Source organism: Cyanistes caeruleus, chromosome 1 (genome assembly GCF_971803275.1).
Source record: "Cyanistes caeruleus chromosome 1, bCyaCae1.hap1.1, whole genome shotgun sequence".
Classification (NCBI taxonomy): domain Eukaryota; kingdom Metazoa; phylum Chordata; class Aves; order Passeriformes; family Paridae; genus Cyanistes; species Cyanistes caeruleus.
In genome coordinates this window covers 51,015,794-51,037,632 of record NC_141701.1, presented here as the reverse complement: position 1 = coordinate 51,037,632, position 21,839 = coordinate 51,015,794, and the positions used below count along the sequence as shown (strand labels likewise).

General features: G+C 36.2%; 1 protein-coding gene across 23 annotated transcripts in view; it reads right to left on the bottom strand.

Moving 5' to 3' along the window:
* The window catches only part of PTPRM (protein tyrosine phosphatase receptor type M), a 440,472-nt gene that overhangs the window by 199,012 nt on the left and 219,621 nt on the right, over positions 1–21,839 (bottom strand). For all 23 annotated transcript variants that reach the window (XM_086892393.1, XM_086892399.1, XM_086892410.1 and 20 more), the window contains exons 8-11: positions 13,987–14,295; positions 10,760–10,869; positions 8,273–8,474; positions 4,473–4,575 (exon numbers count right to left, since the gene is read on the bottom strand). In XM_086892393.1, coding sequence (XP_086748519.1) covers positions 4,473–4,575; positions 8,273–8,474; positions 10,760–10,869; positions 13,987–14,295 — 724 coding nt within the window. The remainder of the gene's footprint in view (positions 1–4,472; positions 4,576–8,272; positions 8,475–10,759; positions 10,870–13,986; positions 14,296–21,839) is intronic.

Below are 21,839 nucleotides of genomic sequence, written 5' to 3'. Positions count from 1 at the left end.
GATGAGGCCCTAAGACAAATCCTCCTGCCCTGTAATGTGTGTGGCAGGCATGGGAAGGCAACTATGACCTCTGCTTCACACGTAGCACGGGGTGGTTCCATGGGGAACTGCTGCATTACATATCAGTCTTTGCGTTTCAAGGTGACCCCCTCAGATTAACTCACTCCATCCTTCTACTGCCAGCACGTAGGAATTAGGTGCCCTCTGTCATTCATTTTAAAATGATTACACTCAGTGCTGTTGAAATAGCTAAGCCACATACAGAATTAAGTACTCCTTAAACTTGGGTTGACAAAAGTTTCTTTACACCATTTCAATCTCCTGTGAATCATGCTGTTCCTATGCCAGGGACCGTGCGCAGATAACCTTCATTCCAGCTGTGACAATGAACCAAGTGTTTACATGGTGCCTTTAAAAGTCTGGATAAGCCAAAAAGAAATGTACACTTCTGTGAAATTTAGGCAATCTCATGTGTCCCTCTGATGAGGTAGTAGAAAGCAGTGCTTATCACTTTAGATAACATGTCGTTTGAAATTTCTACAGTAATTTCCAGTTGTAGTGCAAAATACTTATTATCTTATTATGGCCTTTTGAAGTATAATAAATGCTACTTCTTCAAGGTATTAAGAGAGATTAAAAAGTATGTTTCAAAATTAAGCACTTCAAGTAGAGATGTTTATTTTCCTAGTAGAGTTCTTATTTATGCAAGTTCTTATTTATGGAAGAAGCTGGGCACGCAGGTGATAAAGGGCATGCATGAAGAGCACACAGATTGCCTTCACTCTAGAACACTTGGCTTTCAACTCACATAACTCAAAGTTTATTTGCTTCCTTCTGCATGTTTTCTTTATGATCCTTTTAAATTATACTACTTGGCAATTGCTGTAATTCTCTCCCTCTCATCCTGTCTGGGCTTTGCAGCCCCAGATGCTGCTGGACTGATCCCATGTACTCAGGGCAGGAAGTACTCTGGCTTCCCAAATGCCAAGTATTGCATCCACAGGGATTTTCTAGCTGACACATTTGGTCATCCTGTTCTTTCATTTCTGACTGGAAAAGGAAAGTACCAAATGCCTGTGGTGTCTGTAAGAGTAGAAAGGCTGGCTGAATGGGCAATTAACTGTCCCGAAGAGTTTAATGGGGCAAACCCAGCTGAGCCAAACTCTGTAAAAATGTAGTATGAAAAGCAGATCATTACACAGAGTAGAACCAGGATGGTCTCACCTTCTTTCTTATCCATTTTGCTCCTTTCCCAAGTCTGCTCCTCACAGAGACTTGCTACCACCAGGTAGTTCCAGTGTTATCTAAGCCAAAACCTTTGGGATGTTTACTACTAAAGCTTTTTGAGGATGTGGCACAGAATAGCAGGAAGAGGGTGTTACGGGGACAACATTTTGCTGCTTACGTAAACAGATAAAAGAAGTGGAAACACCTGACCTTTATCACGGCAAGACTGAATAGAAATAGGTGCAACAAAGAAAACTTCATTCTCCTGCTGAAGCTAAAAACTTCCAGGACAATTTTTTCCAGAGGAGGTCACAAGAACCTTTTACAATGCAATGTGACAAACAATCTAAAGTTCTTTCTAACATAGATGAATATATAAATAGGAGTAAATGTGTGCAGTAACCGAGCATTACAGTCTTCATTCCTGTTTGTGAGCCAGATCTTTGCAATGAATTAGCATTCCTTGGTTGAGTATATGGCACTGACCAACTTACATATTTGCAGAAAATTTGGCCCCAGAGTCTTCTAAACTTTAGGTTAACTTGCCCTGGAGAAGTAAAATGTACAAATGGTATTGTCTTAGGAAGAGTGAGTCCCCCCCAAACAGATGTTGAAGAGCCCTCACAGAAAAAATATTTGCATTTTTATGCTTTTTATGCAAATTCTTCAAAACTTTACTGACTCTTAAATTCAAATATCTGAAAAAAGAGAATATCTGCAGTAAGACATATATTACACAATTTCCACAAAGGGATCATCTTAAATTAAACATTTTTTGTTTCATGTAAGCCTTGCAAATTACAATCATTCTGAAAGTCAAAATAGCTTAGCCAGCTGTTAAAGAAGTGCATACATTCATCATTACTGAATGCATTACTACTTAAAACATACATAATTCCAAAATAATCTCCTTGAAACAAAGACAGCAACAGCCATAAAACATGCTGGACCTGAAACTGGAGACAACGCAAGCAGTATTTGTTGCATTAAAAATCCGAAAAAATGCATTTCAATCATGTCCAGTCTTATGAATTCTAAAACACCCTGGAATGCCATTTGGCCTTCATGATTATTGTGTGTTTTATCATTGTAAACAGAGCTTTCTGAACATTTCTATAAAGTCTGTTTTTTGAATCAACATTTAAGCAATCAGCGTTACACCTTCTTTCCTTTGATGTTGTGCTAGTTGTGTGCAGACTCTAAGTGGCATAAAATAACAGGATTTTTTTTTATTTAAGAAGAGAAAAATAATTTAATCACAGAAAAAAAGCTGGACTTCAGAATGACCTCAGGTATCAGTTTTGTTGACATGAATGGCAGAATTTGTGGTCTCCTTTTCCATCTCAGGAATTGAAGAATTTTATGTGTCATGGTTGTGATGCATTGATCAATAAAACAACAGTCATTTACACTGCAAGTTTAGTGCAGTTTCAAATATCTGCATTAACCAAGTCGGTAGCTGTAGCAGAATCAATAGACAAGGCATTTTGCCTATTGTAGTGTGGATAAACGAAGTATGACTAAACTTTTAACACCCAATGAATACAGATTAAGATGATAAAATATGGATTTTATATGTAGGATGTGTTTTTCAAGCAGTGTGCTTGGGAGTGGAATGTACTATAAAATGTTAGAAGTATTAAGAAATTCTTACTTTCATTTTCACTCCGCTTCACTCAGCATTTACACTCTAAGTTTGCAGTCAGTCTTCATTTTATTTTAAGACCTGTTGCAAAGGACCTCGGTAAATTTGCTGCTGTGTGTTCAACTGTCAGTTCTACAGCTTCATGTCACTTTAAATCTCTCCTCCTATTAACCATTCATCCACTTATTTGGCAGACTTTCATCTCCTAACGAGCTCCCTTCTATTGTCAGTGAAGTTTCTGATATGTCACTACTGCCACGAGAGCCAATCATCTTTAGTTCACAATGTAGATAAAAAGAATGAAACCATTTTTTTATTAATAGCCTAATACGTTAATGTTTAAACAATGACTTCAACTTGTACCATTTTCATCCAGATGCATGAATTCAGAAGGACTGCACTAGAGCTTTGTGAGATAAAGTCAGACAAATATCAAATAATTCTGTTTCTAATCTAACCTGCTAAATCAGTTTCATTAAATGTGCTCTAATATTTGCTGCTTTTTTCCTCAGGTGGTTCAAACTCCTGTGATGTGCTACATTTTCTTTTTAAACAGGTGCCTGAATGAACAATTGGACAGCATTTTCAAAACACAGACCTATGTACATATAATATATCTAAGTAACAGTAAATGCTCCTAATCATATGAATTGTATGAATATTCTGAAGAAACCCGAAGAGCATTTATTTTCATTCATGCATATACAAGCATGACAGATCTGTATTTCCCAGATGAACAGAAATTATCAAAAACTTCAGCATCAGAAAGAAAATATATGATAGCCACTCAGTATAGATGGAAACTCTTCCTACAGTAATGGAAGAATTAAGGAGGATACACAATTACCCAAAAGGAAAAACATCCTAATAGCTGTGAAGAATCTCTCTTTCTCTCATCTTCCTTTTTGTTTATTCAGAGTATTGAGCTCAGTATTGGTTCTCATGTAGAATAATCTAACAACTTCTTTGTCTTCCTCACTGAAAATCAGGCATCCTTTACTTTAATCATGAAAAACTTACACAGTACCATGTATTTGGCAGGAAGATAAACCTCTGAAAACTGGAAATTCATTAATGGATACTATACAACACTAAAGAATCCGAGACACTGGTTTTAAAGGTTGCTTTTTAAAATTATAATTTCTGCTATTGTGGTCAAATAATGTAAATACTTTATGAATGCTACAGTACACACTGTTTAAATTGGCTAACTTACTAAGAGTTGACTACCTTAAATCTGTGAAGTAAACAAGAAAACTGAATATTAAAGACAGTAGCTCAGCATAAAAAATGTGATATGCCCTTGAACTTATAACACTGCAGTAAGCAATTACCTTAAAGAAGCCACCCACACAACAGAACTATGGCTTTGTTCCTTATCTTCAAAGAACAAGCCACTTGCATCTGGATCAAATCCTTTAAACAATACATGAACACTCAACATCAAAGCACTTTCATTTTCTTCAGTTATTTAATTTAATTAGAGCTAATACAGACATGAATTTAGACACTGATTGCTGTATAGAAAATCCCCAGAAAATATGCTCAAGAAATCAATCAATTTGGTTTTAAATTTCATAAAAAATTTTTCCCCCAGTACCTGACAGGAGCGCCTCTGCTCTGTGCAGGTTTCAGCAAGACTGTCACAGTGCTGTCAGTTTGATTCAAAGGTGTTTCAAGTTCATATGGTGGCATAGAGGGTGCTAGAATAAGAAAAGAAGAGAGGAAAATAAAATCATTATTCTTGTATTTCTTCTTTCAAGAGCTGTATCTTTATTTGAATATGCAATTTTAAAGGCTTCTTCAAATACAAGGAACATACTACAAGTCTAAGATGTTTTCTGTTACAATGCAAGCGTGAGACGAGTGTTGAATAACTTCAGGGGAAAAAAAACCAAAACAACAAATACCAAATAAAAAAATACCATCTCACTGCCAATTTCAAGACAGGAAACAGATACTTATGGGAGTAAGTTTGCAGAAACTATTGAGAATCCATGACTTGGAAATGAAAAGTTATCTTAAGAACAGCATCTGCAAATGTGCATGCTGAAGTGACTTGTTTTTGAAACTAAGCCCAGCTTTCTCAGTATGACAGCTGTATCAGGATGCACTCTCATAGTTTGTTTTTCCTGGAATTTTAACTAGGACTGTAAGTGTCCTGGGTCTATTGTCCACCAAGACAAGAGTTTATCTTAGTCTGAAGCCCCACTCAGCACTTTTGCAAACTACATCTTCATTAAAGATTTACAGTTGTGATTAAAACAAATGATGCCTCAGTTATTGCCTTTTACTCTTGTTGCTTTCTTCACTGCTATCATCTACTCACATTTGTATCATTACATTGGAGGGAAGGCTACTCAGTTAATTGGTTATTTGACAGGCTGCCGTATCCTTATTGTTCACTTGTTAATGCTGCTGCACAATTAACAGATTTAAAGGCTAGAGAAGCAAAAAGTGGTCATTGCAATAGTCTCTTCTGACTGCACAAATAATGCAGGGCAATTAACTTCCCTAAATTAATTCCCACTTGAAAGGGAAAACACATTTGGTGGGAAGAAGACCTTTTCCTTAGAAGATTCTTCCAAAGATTCATTTAGTTCTTCTCAATTCATTTAGTTTCATCTTACTGGATACTTTGTGTGTACCATACCAACAGAATGTATCATGCTCCACATACAGATAGTATCAACCTCTAGCAAATGATTTTCAAGTGTATTTTCCAACCATTTACATTTTTCCAGTAGTATCTGCATCAACTTAAGAGGTAAATGATTTTCTCTATCCATAGCGCCCTACCTATCCAAGTAAGGACTGAGTTAAGAATTGCACTGTACTCCACAATTCCTCAGTCGCTGTGAAAACATTAAAATCTTCATTGCTTTGCATTGTTATTAACCAGTTTTGAAATGTTTCACAAATAAAAAAATCCTCAAAAACCTCCATCTTTTGTATGTTGAGGGTGTTACTCTGTTTACAATCCTCGATAAAGGGCCCAAACATTTAGACTAATAATTTTAAGTAATCTGAATACCACTTAAGACATACTGCCACACACTACTTTAAAGGTTCGGACACACTTTGCAGTTTTGAAGATTCAGAATTTGTTTATATAATTCCACATTTTCAACCTGACCATCCTGAAAAGAAGAATGGACAAAAACTGTATCTTCAAAAAGCTGTATGAACTATGAACATTTTTTGAGTACTCTCTCATTTCTTGTCTTTTTCCTCCTGCTCACATCTTAGCAAGTCTTTTGATTTTCTTAATTTATGACTCCTAAGTCCTTACTTGGTCTCTTTACTAATTTAAGTGTCCCTACAAAGACCAAAACTGGTTTCCTGTCCCAGATACGAGCTGTGGCTCTTCCAATCATAACCTTTAGTCCTGGCTACTTTTTCTTTTCTCCAGTTTTCCTTGTCTATATTAGGACTCTTCCTCCTCCACACTACCTACATCTAAAGAAGGAACTTATTAATAAACAGAGAAAACAGGAAATAGTCATGTAATTATACAATAAAGCACAACAACTATTTCCAATACATAAGAGTACTATTCAAAACACGTGACAGGAAATTTAGAGATTTTTATTCAGAAAAAAATGCAGTCCAGAATTAGAGTAAAATGCAAAAATTGGTCAAATTGCACCTAATCTATTCTAAAAACAGTGAAACCTTTCATCCAGAAATGTTCAGGAGTTCTGTCTCACATCTGTCCAAAATGGAGAGCACTGGCCACATGGAAGAGCCTCAAAGCTTTCCAGTAAGACAATGAGATCACAGCCGATAGCACTGCAAAGAGGGTTCCATATTCAACAACTAAAATACCAGTCAGGACTTCTTAATTATATTAAAAAATACACACATTTTGTTTCCATTTTAAATTCATCAGCAATTGTTTTCAACTACCCATGGACAAGGCATAAACACTTCTTGTTAGTACAGTAACTAAGGAAGCAATGAGAGAGTGGGGTGCAGACAAGACAGTCTGCAGAACCTTGCCACATGAAGACTTGGAGGTTGGCCTCACTCTCAAGCACTCCTGCAATGCCTGTTCCCGCTGGGGAGTTTTTGTTAGTGGCATATCATTTTAGAAAAAAACAATTTAAGATCCACTACTATTCCCAAATGTCCAGATTCTCATCCATACTCAGTAGTCCCTATTCCTCATTCTAATAAGGCGTGGTCTCATCACCCTAACCCATAAAAAGTTTTGCTGTGTCAGAAATTGACTTTTGACAGAGAAAATTTCTGTTCAGTATTTGAAAGGAGATGGCAAACAAACTCCAACTTTACTTATCAGTGTTAATTATGTTTCACGTTCCACACAGAGTTAATTGTCTAACTTGAAAATCAGCAACAAAATTTTTGTTTCTCTACAAACAGCTATGTTGGCAATAAATTCCAACTTGCATTAACTATCCTTTCCTATAATAAGATAAGAGAGATTATTTTATTTCTGATAAACACTTGTCAGTTTTATTCATTCCAGTGAGGACAGTAAACGAGGAATGGGGAAGAAGTACACAGAACGAGAGTTAAAGAAGTTTTTGTACCCAAATGCTTTCTGGAAAGCCCAGTTGACCACAAATATGTAAGGTAATTTTCTATAAATATTATCAAGGGGCCAGTTTATTACTGAACTCCCAGTTTAATTCTGAAGCAGACTGTAGAGAAGCGAAGAATAAAGGGATTTCAACCGCAACTTTGAAAACATTTTGTCGTGAATTACATAAGAATTTTGGAGGATGCAATAATATTCCATCCCCTCAATGAAGTGTTCCCCTGCCTCAAGGGAGGGCTTGAAATATTGGTCAAGGATCTGCAGAAGTGACAGAGTCATGCTGCTGTTATTTGAAACCCACTAGTCCTGATGTTCTTGTCTGATAGAGTTTCATACCCATTTCAGTCCCCATGCCTGTTAGGCACACAGGCAGCCTGGCAGCTAACTACAGTTTCTAAGTGAGCTCTAGACGTACAGCATCTCTGCTCTACTCTCAATTGTTCATGGCTCATTAAAGAGATTTTCCAGCACTGTTACTGTTCTAATTTAGAATCATGTCAAGGCTGACTAAGCTCTGAATGAACCCCTCATCTTCAGGTCCAAAAAAACCCTATGCTAAATGTTGCAACTGCAGCTGGCACTGGCTGCAAACACATAATTCACAGGGGATTCTTGAGTGATATGTTACAGCTGTGAACAGGAATTTCAAAATACTAGCTAATATTTAAGCACTTGGAAGTTTTTCAGATATGGTAATATATGTCACTTTGACATCTTCGAGGATGAACGTGTTCTTCCCTTTTTCAATTTCCTGCTTGATAAATTCTAAAGAAGTAAACAACAAAAGAATTACCTAACTCATTATCATAAGAAAATCAGATTCTTTGATCAAGTACCTGATATTTTAGTAGTGAACTGATTTGTTATTGGAGGTCCAAAGCCTTTAGCTGTGCTGGCTCTGATGGTAAAAGAGTAGGTGGTGCCAGGATACAGTCCAAAAAAGAGATAGTGCGTTTCATTTCCTAGCTTTGAGACTCGTCCACTTTGATTGGATAAATCTATTTCTGGGTCAAAAGAACTGACTGCTTTGTAGGTGATCTGCAAAAGAATGAGAAAGTTATAAACTGCCTTGAGCAGATGGACAGAGATTGCATCTTTATCCAGTAAACCCTCCTGATGTATGCGCTGTCAGACATTTTATGATAAGTTATTTTCCTCTCTTATACTCTTCAAATCCCAAATCCCGCAAAGGGGCACAGGAACTGAGTCGTAACTCGTATGAGTTATTACTTTTATAGATACAGAGACTTAGAGGCAGCTAGATTACAACTCTAAAGGATGGGTTCAGGCTTACATTAATTCCTTCAAGATGCTGGATTTAACAGTGTCACATTTTGAATTCATCTTAATGTTGGTTTTGATCAGCACGAGTAACAAAACCAAAGCAAACAGGTAAAAACAGAGAAGTGACCAAGAGGGGGTATAGCCCCCCCAGTTCCAGCTGACTTTACTATAATTACACTTTACCCTCAATAAGGTTATCTGTAAAAGATGATAAGGGCAGCTTAAGGCAAACTTTTCAGAAATTGGGTAACGCTTCTATTTTAGTCTGAAGCTTAGCTATTACAATTGCTAATTTGGATTTTTTCAGGTTATTCTATTGTACCTAGGTCAGATTCTCATTTGGAGGGAAGAAGAGATAAATGTTAAGTAATATATGCAGAGTGTATATTGTATCCCCAGTTCCTTCCTTGATTCAAACAGTATTTTTAGTTTTCATTAGAAATGTTAATGTAAGTTCACAGTAAAACTTGATCCAGACTTCTTCTATTAATTACTGATTTCTATGCACTGTAATGAGAATTTAAAAATATGGACGCCATTTAAAAATATGAAAGCCGAAAAAAAATTAGAAAAGTAAAAATTATTCACCCCTCCTTTTTGCTTTTAAAGTTTCATTTTTATGTGAATAATTCCAAACCCCTTATTATATAAAGTGATAATAGACATTCTTTTTGCTATACTTATTCAATATAATTTTAATTAAGAAGACCGATAATACAGCAAATAGACACCTCCAAGTGTCAGTGTTACACACCTTAAACACTTGCAATTTCCTAAAACCTCTGACCTAATGAAAATTGATTTTTATATGAGCCATATAATGTAACACCAATGAAGTGCTGAAAATTAGTAATAAAAACCTTCATACTATTCAGATAAACCCTGACCTTATTACAGCAGATATAGGCATATCCTCTACAAATCCGCATCCATAAACTGAACTCAAGGTGCCTTGAAAAGCACCCAACTAACCCTTCTACTTCTAACAGATGACAGAAGATTGAACCACCAACTGTATGAACATTTATCAATAAGGAAATTAAGGTAACATACTGCTCACATCCATCTCCCTATCTCAATACAGCTGATGGAGTTATGTGTGTGTACATTTAAGGATGAACTGCCCGGATACAGTGAGTGTACTCAGCAATGGAATTAGACATGCAGGCATGTTCCTAAGTAGAAATGGGATCTACCACTGTGTGTTTCTATGTACATAAATCTAGCAACAGTAACAACATTAACACTTAACTAAAACATTCTGATCCCTGAATACAGGCAACTGTCGTGGTAGCTATAAAGTTGTTAGCTTTACAAAAATCAATTCATACTTTTTCATAACATTTTATCCTCTTACAATAAAGTAGTTTTCAAAACAGTATCAATAGGTTACCATTCAATTTAACTTTTCTTTTACACTGTATCTCATTTAGGTGGGTTTTTTTAAACAAAGCATTTCAATACCAATTTTGTAGTAAGGTCAGGTAAGAAGCTTAACAGTGATTACTGTCTGACAGCTTAATCTGTGCAGTCTTTTGTCAATTTTTCTAAGAGGTATTCAGGCAGAGCTTCCACATGAGAAAAAGCAGTGATTTTTAGACATCTAACAACATACAATTTCGTTGAATTTGCATTTTAAAAAAGCTAGATTTTTTTAAATTATGCCTGCTTGTTTCTGTTACAATAGGCTTCCTATAATGAAGCCTATCTAAATGTGACGTTGACTGTAACCACTGTCTTATATCTCTTATTTTTTAAGAAATTTGCTAAGATCTGTCCTTCAATCTTTAAAATATTTGATCTAGAGTACTAGATGGAATGCTATTGGTTCTAGATATAGCAGGTTTCTTAAAACTGGCACCTTAAGGACATGCTGAGTCCTGCATAATCCACTCCTAAATTCTATTTACTTTTAAATGGCTACTGGTTTTAAAATGAAGTTAATTTCACATAAACTGTGAGAACATATTATTTTTTTTTATGATTATGCACTTTGGAAAATCAAAACCAGACATAAAAAGTGGCAAATTTCTAGATACCTCATACAAAGTAATCACACCATATGTTTGCGCTGGCTCTCTCCACTGAAGAAAAATCTTCTCTTCGAAGGTACTCCCTTGAATGGATTCAAGTGGCACAGCACTTGGGACTAACAGATTAAAAAAAAACAAAAAGAAAAAAGTGGTTTTAAGAAAAATCTCAGAAGGACACACTCTGTTTAAATTCTTGTACTGCTGAGGCATGAAAAGCATCCCACCATAATTTCCCCAAAGACTGAAGCAAAGGCCAGGGTAGCTCAGGAGGAGAACGATTTATTTAACAAGACAGTGCCATTATGCGTCACCTTCAGTGTGAGAACAAATTAGTGAGCATCACACATTTCCTGTAAACCTCTACTGATAATTAAAAAAAAGGACAAATCAGTTTTTTTTAAGGAACTAGGTGGTATCTCAAATAGGAATTTTTGCAAGTAAAATCTACTTGTGATATCTACTTACCAACAGTGTTACTTCCCAAAGGGGAAAACATATTAAACATTCATACACAAAAATGGACAAGCATTGAAATAACAAGTTATACTTCCAGAAGACAGAAACAGAAAAGTTATCTTGGAAAGATGAGCTACATATTGCATTGAACAACAACACTCACTGACAGCACGCCTGAAAACCTACAACACAATGGACATAAAAAATGTGAAACGGTCAAAGTAAAAATCTGACATTATTAATTTTTCTTGAAGTCTCAATGTGGGAGAAAGACATGTGAAGAGTCAGGGATATCAGAAGGTTCTGATTAAATGTATGCAAGCTGCTCTCAGGTATCTACTTGTGTTTGCCATTTGTTCTGCAACCATTGCCTTATCCCCAGACAATGCAATTTTCAGAGGAGACATGGACATGTATCTGTGATTCTTTTGTAACAACACTGGCAAAGTAATGTCAAAAAAAGAAATCCAGAAAAGCGCACACAGGACTGTTGTGAAGCAAAAGGTGTTATGGCATCAGCACTTTTACAGAAACTCCATGTGAAAATCCAATAGAAAGATACACATAACATCTTCTATTTGCCACAGAAAGAAGGTGGAAGTGACTTGCTGGAGTGGTTGAAATGACTTCTCAAACCCTTTCCTGAGATTTGCTTGAATGGTTAAGGAATAGAAAAATCTGCAAGCAAGACATTTAGTGACTCCTTCCTGTTGGCATTTCTGGTACAGAACTTCCTTTTCCTACAGTTCCATGCTGAGTTTACAAGGTCTAAGGCTTTTTAATCATCTGTCATAGCTCTCCAGAGAGCTCCTTCCTCTACCAAGGGGAAGCTCCAAGGATACAGGTTCTGAACTGGCTTACCAGTCCCGTGTGCACCAGTAAAATGGCAACTTTAGGGAAACCTTAATTCTGGGCACTAAACCTTGTTTCCAGGTAGGAGAAAACTGGCAAAACTCATTTGGAATTTTGAGATTAATGATTTATGTGTAAAGGAAGAGGAATAAAATATAGTGTAAATAAGCTGGAAGTAGAGCAAAGCACTGTGGTAACCTCTCAAGTTATCTGAAGGTCATAAACTCTGAGCAGTTGTGACATACAGGGGTGGTTCAAACACTGGCAGAGGTCACCTAGAGATGTACTCAAACTCAGCTGTACAAGGCCTTGAGCAATCTGCTATCACTTGATCTTCTGTGAGCAGAAGGTTGGACTAAATGAGCTATGGAAGTCCCTTGCAACCAACAAAATCCTGTGATTTGAAAAATTATGATGATTATTTGGGTTAGCATACTCTTCTGTTTTATACTCAGACTTACATACTTCACTGAATGTGTACTCTACACTAAAAAGGTCTAATTTTTTTCAAGGTATTCTCTCAAGACACTGACACTGGTTTTTAATAGGTCCTGAAATAACATGAAATTCAAGAGGGACAGGAACTAGACATTTTAAATAAAACACAAAAACATCCCAGACAACAATAAGCTCTTTAGTGTTGTCACCCTACAATTGGACTGAATTAAATTTAGAGCATGACAGCACAATTAATTCTAATTAAACATTTTTCTGTTAGCTATGCTTTGCTGAATAAGCTGCATTAGTAACTGCATATTCCTAAATTGTTTAATTTATTCCCTCATATATTTTGATTAGAAATTAGTACTACATAAAACCAATACAGCATGCATTAAATAATTTAATAGGCTTAAATGACAGACTTCAAGTATTTATTATAAAAGAAGCTCATCATTGCTGAAGTTTTTACTAGAAATATTTCCATGATATTTTAAGGAAATCTATCATTGATCTGGAAGAAAATATAAATCCATTTGTGTTTAGATTTCAGACTATTAAAATGGAAGGAGGAGAGATTTGTTACATAAAGCAATGCCAAGTCATTTGAAAAGTTTCCTTTGGACTGTATATATTTGAAAATACATATAATACATTTGAAAATAAAACCAAGGTCAAAAAACTAAGGTACACTTGTAAGGGGCTATATATCAGCATAGAGTATTCTGGAAAGGTGAAACTGATTCCTGGTGCATGACCAATTCAACAAGGAAGTCACATTTTGGCATTGTAGCTAACAGAGGTTCAGTAAACTCTCTGCATGTGTAATCAAAACAATATCAGAGAAGACCTGAGAGGATGATATAACAATATTCATAAAATATTACTAGAGCATTGCAGAGATACATTGCCCAATTCTGCTGTCTCTGCCTCAAAAAAGACATCAGCTAATTACATTATTTATTATTTATTATTCATCAAAATAGAATGAGTTTTAAAAAAGTATCTGAAAACCCCATATGAGTGGAAAATCAATAAAAGGAAGAGAATAACTATGTATTTCAATGTCTGCATAAGGAATATAGTGTCTGAATTAGCAACAGTGTCCAGTGGTTAGAAAGCCAAAGACAGAGAAACCGAAACTGCCAATCAAGAGGAAATATTTAGTGCAGAGCACATCACCCAGTAGAGGAGCTTCCATAAGGATACTGCTGACAATCACCTGAAGATTCTTCAAACTGATACTGGAACTTTAGAGAGGGAGAACATAGTTCAAGCAGAAGTTACAAGTTTAATGATGAAATAATTAAACTATCGTGGGATGTTATAGGTTATGTGAAAGATCACTCTAATAATGAAGTTTTATAAAAATTGGTGAGGCTGGTATAAAATCTGTTACAAATTTTAATGAAAGCAGAACATGCACATATACAGAAAATGTATGCTCTCGGGTCATGCACCATGTATACGTAAACACAAAAACTCACCATCTTCATCCGTTTGCACGACAAGTTCTTGGCTTTCTTTCCGTCCTTCGGGATTCATCAATACTAATTTGATGCTGACATTTGTGTATGGTGATAGGTTGGTAATTGTGTGCTGGGGATGTGAACTCTCTGTATCCCAGCTGACTTCCTCTCTCACTTGCTCCTGTCCTCCAGCCTGGTAGCGGTAATGGACTGTGAGGTTGTAGCGATGGCAACGTGTGACATTATACCCAAATGGCTCCCAGCAAATAGTGATCTGCCTAGATTTGATCTCCACAACCTCCAGTCTTCGTGGCCCACGCATCGGATCTGCAAAATTACCAGCAAAATTCTGGTGTGATTACTTCTTCGTATTATAATAGTCACATGAGAAGGAAGTTGTACGGTTCTTCAAGTATGACAGATAAGCAGAAACAGAAATCCATTGCTTCATAGAATGGCTTTATAAATATATATACATAATAATATACAGTATTTTATATATACTATATAGAATATTATATAGAATAATAGAATACTATGTATAGAATAATAGAAGCATAGTCTCTGAAAAAACAGGAAAAAACAGAGAAAAGAGCGAGCAGTGTCTTCCGAAAAACGAAGAGGAAACAAAACACTGAAAAGTTCTTATGATTCAACTCAAATTGCATGATACATGTGAGATGACACTTTTTTACCTATATGTTGCTGGCAAAAAGTAAGCATGACCGATTTCTTTTGCACAAGTTATTTCTATTAACACTTTCAGAGCAAAAACCTGCACAAAACAAGTATCTAAAAAGAAAATGTCATTTCAGAGTAAGCTTGCAAATATTTGTTGATTTTCTTGCAGGACTGTTCATACAAAGGCTAGATAACTCTTCAGCTACTTCTTATTTATTTGTTTTTAACTTAGGCTGAATGCAATTTCTCAGTCTGTTTGTCCAGGACATTACGTTGATATTCCAATTTCTTTAGAACAGATCATAGGGTTTCTTCCCACAAAAACATTAGCTGTTAATAGTGCAAATACCTCAGAGTGTTATAGTGGTTTAGCAAAGATACAAAACAAACAAGATATTCTCCTGCATCTGTGCTTTTCTAGAGATTTCCCAGCTGAAAATAAGCCATCAGTAAAAACTACCAAAATCTATAAACAAGCACCAAAGATTGAGATAAATTTTTCTCAGTCCTAGTGGTCACAGCAAATGAGACAGAAAAGTGAATTAAAATTTCCACCATATTACAGCAGAAACACTGAGCTGACACCCCCTACGTTTTCAAAACACTGTCATTAACAGAGCTATTATACATATTTAGCAATAATCTGGGGTTTTTTTCATATTTCAGTCCTCAAAAAGATTAAAGACAATGTCAGGTTTTATCCACTGCTTCACTAGTTAAACACTTAGAAGACTTTTAATGAGTTAGAGCACTCTTATACGTAAACAAATTAATATGCATCTTCCTCCTTTTATGTTTATTAATCAACATGTCTTCACTAGGAATGTTCTAAACAATTTACACAGGATTTCATCTTTTTACTTTTTAACATAATCCCTGCATGCTTGAAATATTTGTTCAAAGACGTTATTCATCTTAACTCCTTGAAGAAAAGGTGTTAAGAAATTGCTTGTTCTAACATCTACAAAGAAGGATATTTTTTTTCCCCTTTTAAATCATCCAGCTGCTTTTTAAATTTCTTTAAATTAATTTTCACTGTCAAACAATGTTGATAACCAGTATAGAATATTTGGCAATTGGTGAAAAAATGGAAAAACAAACCAAATTCTAATCCTGGTCTCCTTTCTAGTGACTTGACTGAGAGGTAAAAATGTCTCCACTAAGCATAAATTGATGTTGAGCCATTTATTTGCTTCCACATTCAGGCATCCCACCTAAGAATTCTGGCATCTGGGAGCTTTGCCACATTTCTCTTGCTACCACAATTAAAATTTATATGAAGCAAACCTCAAGGACTGGCATGTGGACTCGATAATTTCCTAAACATTTACTTCTGTGTAGTTCAGACATAAACTTAATGGAAAATGAGTTTTCCTGTTTTGTTTTTTTTAATTTAATTTCAGCTTCTAAGATTTTTTTGTTTTAGGTGAGATGATGAATAGCAAAGGACACTTGAGAGGTATTGTGTAACTGTAATTGTATCTGAATGGGCTAAACAGAAATAAAAAACCAACAAAATTGAGGTGACCCTGACATACAACATTAAACAATTGAACAAAGCTCCTGGCTGCAAGAATATGGAACAGCCTGCTTAGCTCCACAGTGGGCATATCAGAAAATTCACAGGGGAGCTGAGAAATCATTTTGTTAGAGACGTAAACCTAATTCATAGCATTTTAAAAGAGAAATTGAGTGGCTGTACAAAATATATGGATCAAAACCTATCCAAGATTTCTGCCCAGGACAAAGGTATTCTTATGTCATGTTACCTTAATAAAAAAGTACAAGTTAGCCCTCTAGTTAAATCTAAGAGAACGACACCTACATTTTCACCTCCAACAAAAGAGACAAAGGAAAAAGGAGCTTAGATTGTAAAAGATAGAGACTATGCAGCTTACCCTTGATATTCACAGGAGAAAGCTCATCAGACAAGGCCAATACCCTGGTTGCTTTGGCTCCTGACTTGATTCTGTAACCCACAGCATCAGATAGGTAGACAGCTTGTATCCATTTTTCCTACCATTCATTCATTCATTCAGAGATTATGCAACTAACAGGGCCCTAATGAACCCTGTTGTTAATGACTGTTTTAATGGCGCTATTTTTAACCAGAAAAAAAAAAAAAAAAAGGCTAAGGTAATAACAGAATTTTGGGATTAAAAAAGCCACGTGGCTCAAAACAGCCCTGAAAAATAGTAGTTAGTGCAACGAAAGATTAGAAAATGAAGCTTCAATTTGATCAATTTAGCAACTAAACTGAACTTCTCTGGAGGTATCACTGTATACGACAGAGGAAATATTTTGTAGAATGGAATCACAGAATCGTGAAGATTAGAAGAGATCTTCAACATCATCAAGTCCACCTGATAACACAGCACTGTCACTGTAACCCCTAAACCACTAAACTGTATCATCCAGTGCCAGATCCTGATGCCTCTAAGCACCTCTAGGGACTGTCACTCCCAACACCTCCCTAGGCAACCTATTCTAATGACTGACCAGCCTAACTGTGAAAAAAAAATTCTAATTATCTATCTATCTATCTATCTATCCATCCATCCATCCATCCATCTCTAATGTAATATGGTTCTGAGAGCACAGCACATCACTTCCAATACACTGGAAGGTATATGCTCTTCATCAGGCAAGATGCAGGATACTTGGGGAATGGTATCTGTTAAGCAGCACTAAAAACATGACAGCTAATGACCGTGACTTAAAAGGGAAAGCTGAATTAATTGCTACAGCATGATGCATTCAGTTAGTTGATTTTATTTTCTGCAGAATTTATCCTTCCCATGGAGAGTTCCCAACTTTAAGTGAAGTAGGCATCCTTCAGAGACCCTGCTATTGTGCTCATGAGACTTGCAGTAACTATCCCTGTGAAGTGGAAGGCTGTCATCCCAGCAATGGTCTGCTGTTGTTATTTTGCACCAGGTAAGGTAAGTGATAGCTACACAGAGAAGTGTCATTTCACAGTTTTGATCACAGCTGAAATCACACCTTCTAGAGCAGAAGAACAAGGAGATCAACACACCACACCGACTGTATTATATACAACATATGCAGTTCATAGCACGAGCACCATTTGCTGAGCATTTGCCACCTCCTTGCTCAGTAAATGCCCACCTGCAGGAGTTACACAGCCAGATCTCTCCACCCACTGCAGATTTCTAAGTGAACCGAGCTCCTCAGTACTCCAGCTATTTTCTTACACCTTACTGGTACAAATCATGAGGCAAATGGGGAAAATGAGGCTGCCCAACTCATAAGAGAAAAGGTTTTCCTCCCAAAGGAACACACTGTCTGTCAAGCCCTGAAGCTCAGCCAGGTAGTTCTTTACCCATTCCCCGGCTGGTGCCTGCAGCATTTTTCATACTGCTCTTCTGCCAGGTTCAGCAGGGAATCAGGCAGTGAATTCTGACAGTTGCAGCTCTGACCTGAGGGACCAACAAGCCTGGTTCTAGCCCTTGGCAATTTAGCATCCCATTTAATCGGTGATCTTGGCTCCTTCTCTGCTTCACTCTGTTTTCCTGAGAATATGGAGCACAGACTGACAGACAGGATCAATTTCCATTGCAGCTGCAATTCACAGCTCATTTCTCTGGAACTTCACTCTTTACCTTTTACCACAAGTACAATGCTTTTTCAGAAACTCAATTTCAGAATCACAGAGACATTTAAGTGTATTTTTAGCATCCCATCATTGATCATCAAAACTTGGGCTTAGGATGAAAACTCAAGACTGGAAGTTTTGTCTTTTCATCACAGCCTGCACAGACCTGCTGAGATAAGAAAAGAATGGCATGGTGATTTTTTGCCACTCCATGGTACTCTGTAGCTACAGACATCTGGTATGTGTTAGATACAATTTGAAAGGCACCTAACAATAGGAATTAAGAATTTATTTCTTGTCTAGGCAAACTATTAGTGGAGTTTAGCTATGCAACAACTCTCAGGACTGAAATTTCAGACCAGACTATTGTCCTTCCACAGAAAGTTAGGGATGGGTAGAATAGGATAATATACAAATTTAAGATGAAAAGTGAATCATTTGAGATTTAAGTTATCCACTATACAGCTTTTTATAACACAATAGTTAATTAATAATTAAATGTAAAGACTGCTTTACAGACTGCCTAAGCAGTCATGTTCAAATCACTTAACATCTTTTCACATCAATTCCCTCTGAGTAAAGTGAGAGCCACAGTATTCTAGCACCAGTATCTGAGGGTGTCACATAGAATTTCATGAACACCTGCAAGGAGCTTGCACGTTACAGTGATGGAGACCACCTACAGGGGAGCAGAAAACATGGCTTGTGAGCCAGCTGCTATCAAAGTAACAACATTTGGTTTGTTTCTAGAAAACAAAACAAATCTCTACATTTGTATACATCTACAGTCAACACCAAACAAGAATATAGGTAAAATAATTTACTTGTTTGGCTTGTCCTCAATTGATTTGAAATCTAATCTGCACATGACTGCTAACAATTCAAGGTTGTTTGCAAACTTGGTAAGACAGTTTTGTAAATGATCACATTCAACTGTGATGGTGTGATTTTTACACTGCAATTATTCTTCATCTGAGTTCTTCAACAACAGATTGAAGTTCAAAAAGGGCTCTTCTTTGCTCCAAATGCCACATGATTTATCTGGTCTGATAACAGATCAGGGTTTTTTCAATTCCAGTTTGCCAAAAACTGTGGAATGCAGTTGAGGAAAGAAACAATGAGCAAGATTTTGGGTGGTGCAATTTCAGAGTTTTTTAACACATTTTTATTTAAGTCAGATTGTTAATACAAAGAACTGCTTTGTAGTTAGGATTAGAGGAAGAAAAGGAACACTTTACCACATGATTTTTCATACTGTCCATTATTTGGGTTATAAAAGAAAGTATTCAAACAAGGAGAGGGCAAACAAAGAAACAAAGGGACAAGTGACTCATGAACAGAATCAAAATCCTAATATGATGATGGTGGTGTGATTTACTTAGTCCCACTATTTTAAAATGAAAACAAAGACTAAGCTGCCAGTGTGCACAAAACTGTTGAAGATCCAGAAACAACCTTTAAGAGCAGCACATTAGAGGTTGGTCATTTTATTCATCTCAGTGCACAGCATGTTCAGGAAACAACCAAAAATGTTAAAAACCAGCAAAGAATAATTGCAAATTTGTGAAACAGTGGTGTCATATGAAATATCTCAATTCCTCTCATGGAGCAGCCATGGAAATTGATAGCAACAGTTACTAAGGTTATTCAGGTAAACGCAGAAGACCACAGAAGATATCAGCATCTCCTGGAAAGATTACAAATTATTGCATTTAAAATTCTTACCAATATTTCATATTACTAACTAATAATATTTCAAAAAGAATATGTTTCTACTTCTGAAAAACCAGATGCCTCCCACAGAAAAGCAGCACTTCTATCAGACTTTTAAATGTACTCCCTGACACTTTAAAAAATGTTGTGATGCAAGACCTGCAGAGTTTCAGTGCTAATGAAAGAAATAACAATGAGATAGCAAAACTGAAATGGTAGTCACCTGCAAGGCCACAGAGGAAGGAATAATAAGGTTTTCATATATATAAAATATAGGCTGAAAACTAGACAATAAATGCTCGTGCCAATTCTGGGCAAAATGGCTTCTTTTTAATAGTATTTTTTAAAAAAATATTTTCTCCTTTTTGATTGTTTTCTTTCAATTATATTAATTTGTCTTCCACAGTCACAATGCCAGTGAAAGAAGAACAGAAGGATGTACATACTCTAAAATCAGCATACTAGCTTTGAGCAATAGCCTGTGGGGATCTTTCTACACCCTCGTTACTGCAGACTTAAGGGCACTGAGAAGCAAGAATAAGCACACAATTCCCTCAGAACCTTTACTGCCATGATCAGAATCCACAGCATTACAATGGACAGAGAGGTGTCAACAGGACTAGACTGAAGTTAAAAAAAAAAAAAATTTAAAAAATCTCAGTGCACCCACTACCACAGATAGTTTTCTTTCTCTGGACTAAACCACTTCCCATCATCTGAGAACTGGAAGAATCACATTTAGAGCATGTGCTTCTTCTCAGCCTCTATTTACTGGTCAAGATGCCAAGAGTCTACTAGGTAAAAGAGGAAAGCCAGCATTTCCCAAAGCACCTCCAAAACTGCCATGAAGATTATACTTAATCTTATATTAATCTTTTGCCAGAAGATTACAGCTAATGCCACTTTTCTTCAGTGTGGAACCAGATGCAAGACCATGCTTCCACTGATTATTTTCTAGTAATTGAATACTTCAAGTATTGTGTAGGCAAACTTTATGTATCTCTATCAGGTATGACAAAAGCATGCTCTCCTAGTATATATCCAAAGAAAGTGAAACTCAGAAGAAATTGAACTACCTGGTCAAGGTTGAAGTTCATCAGTAAAAGCCACAGAATCCCAGTACTCAGCCTCATTTCTAATCCATTAAAATACATTGAAATTTGCTTTTTTTCTCTGTACTTTGTGGCCAAAAGAGGTTAGTTCCAAAATGTGGGAGCTCAGAAAACAATAAAATACTCACAGCTCACAGCAACAAAATTAATAGGCCAAATTCTTATAATAAGCCTGCTTGAATTCTTACTCACTTCAAAAATTCAAATGTGAGATATAGTAAATGTCTACTTTTTCCAGGAAGGATCCTAAATACTAGTATCACACCATCACTAGGATCATTTTTTCTGTGCTATTTCTAGATGAGACACAAGCTAAGATACAGGAATTATTGGGAGAGAACCATAATACTTAGCCAACTATAGAAGATTCATGGAGAGCAAATTCTAGTAAGCATCTAAGGCATCAGCTCACTGCTTATAAAAATTAAGTGTAGCTGTTGCTTGAAACCAGATCAGGCATTTGATCTAAGCTTTTAGGAATATATTACTACAAGCACTTGACACAGAAACATGAATGAGTAATAAAATCATGCATGAGAAGTTTCCTTAACTTTTTACCTCTTCTCCAATTCATGGCTACACATATTCCATGGAGGCCTATGTCTTCAGGCTGACATTCACATTTGCAAAATATATTGGTCTAATCATCAATAATACCCTTTTAATCATCCATTACATCCTTTTAAAGGTAATAACATTTTTAGGTGTTGGTTTCTGTACAGTATCTTCTTTCATGACAGGATTGATAT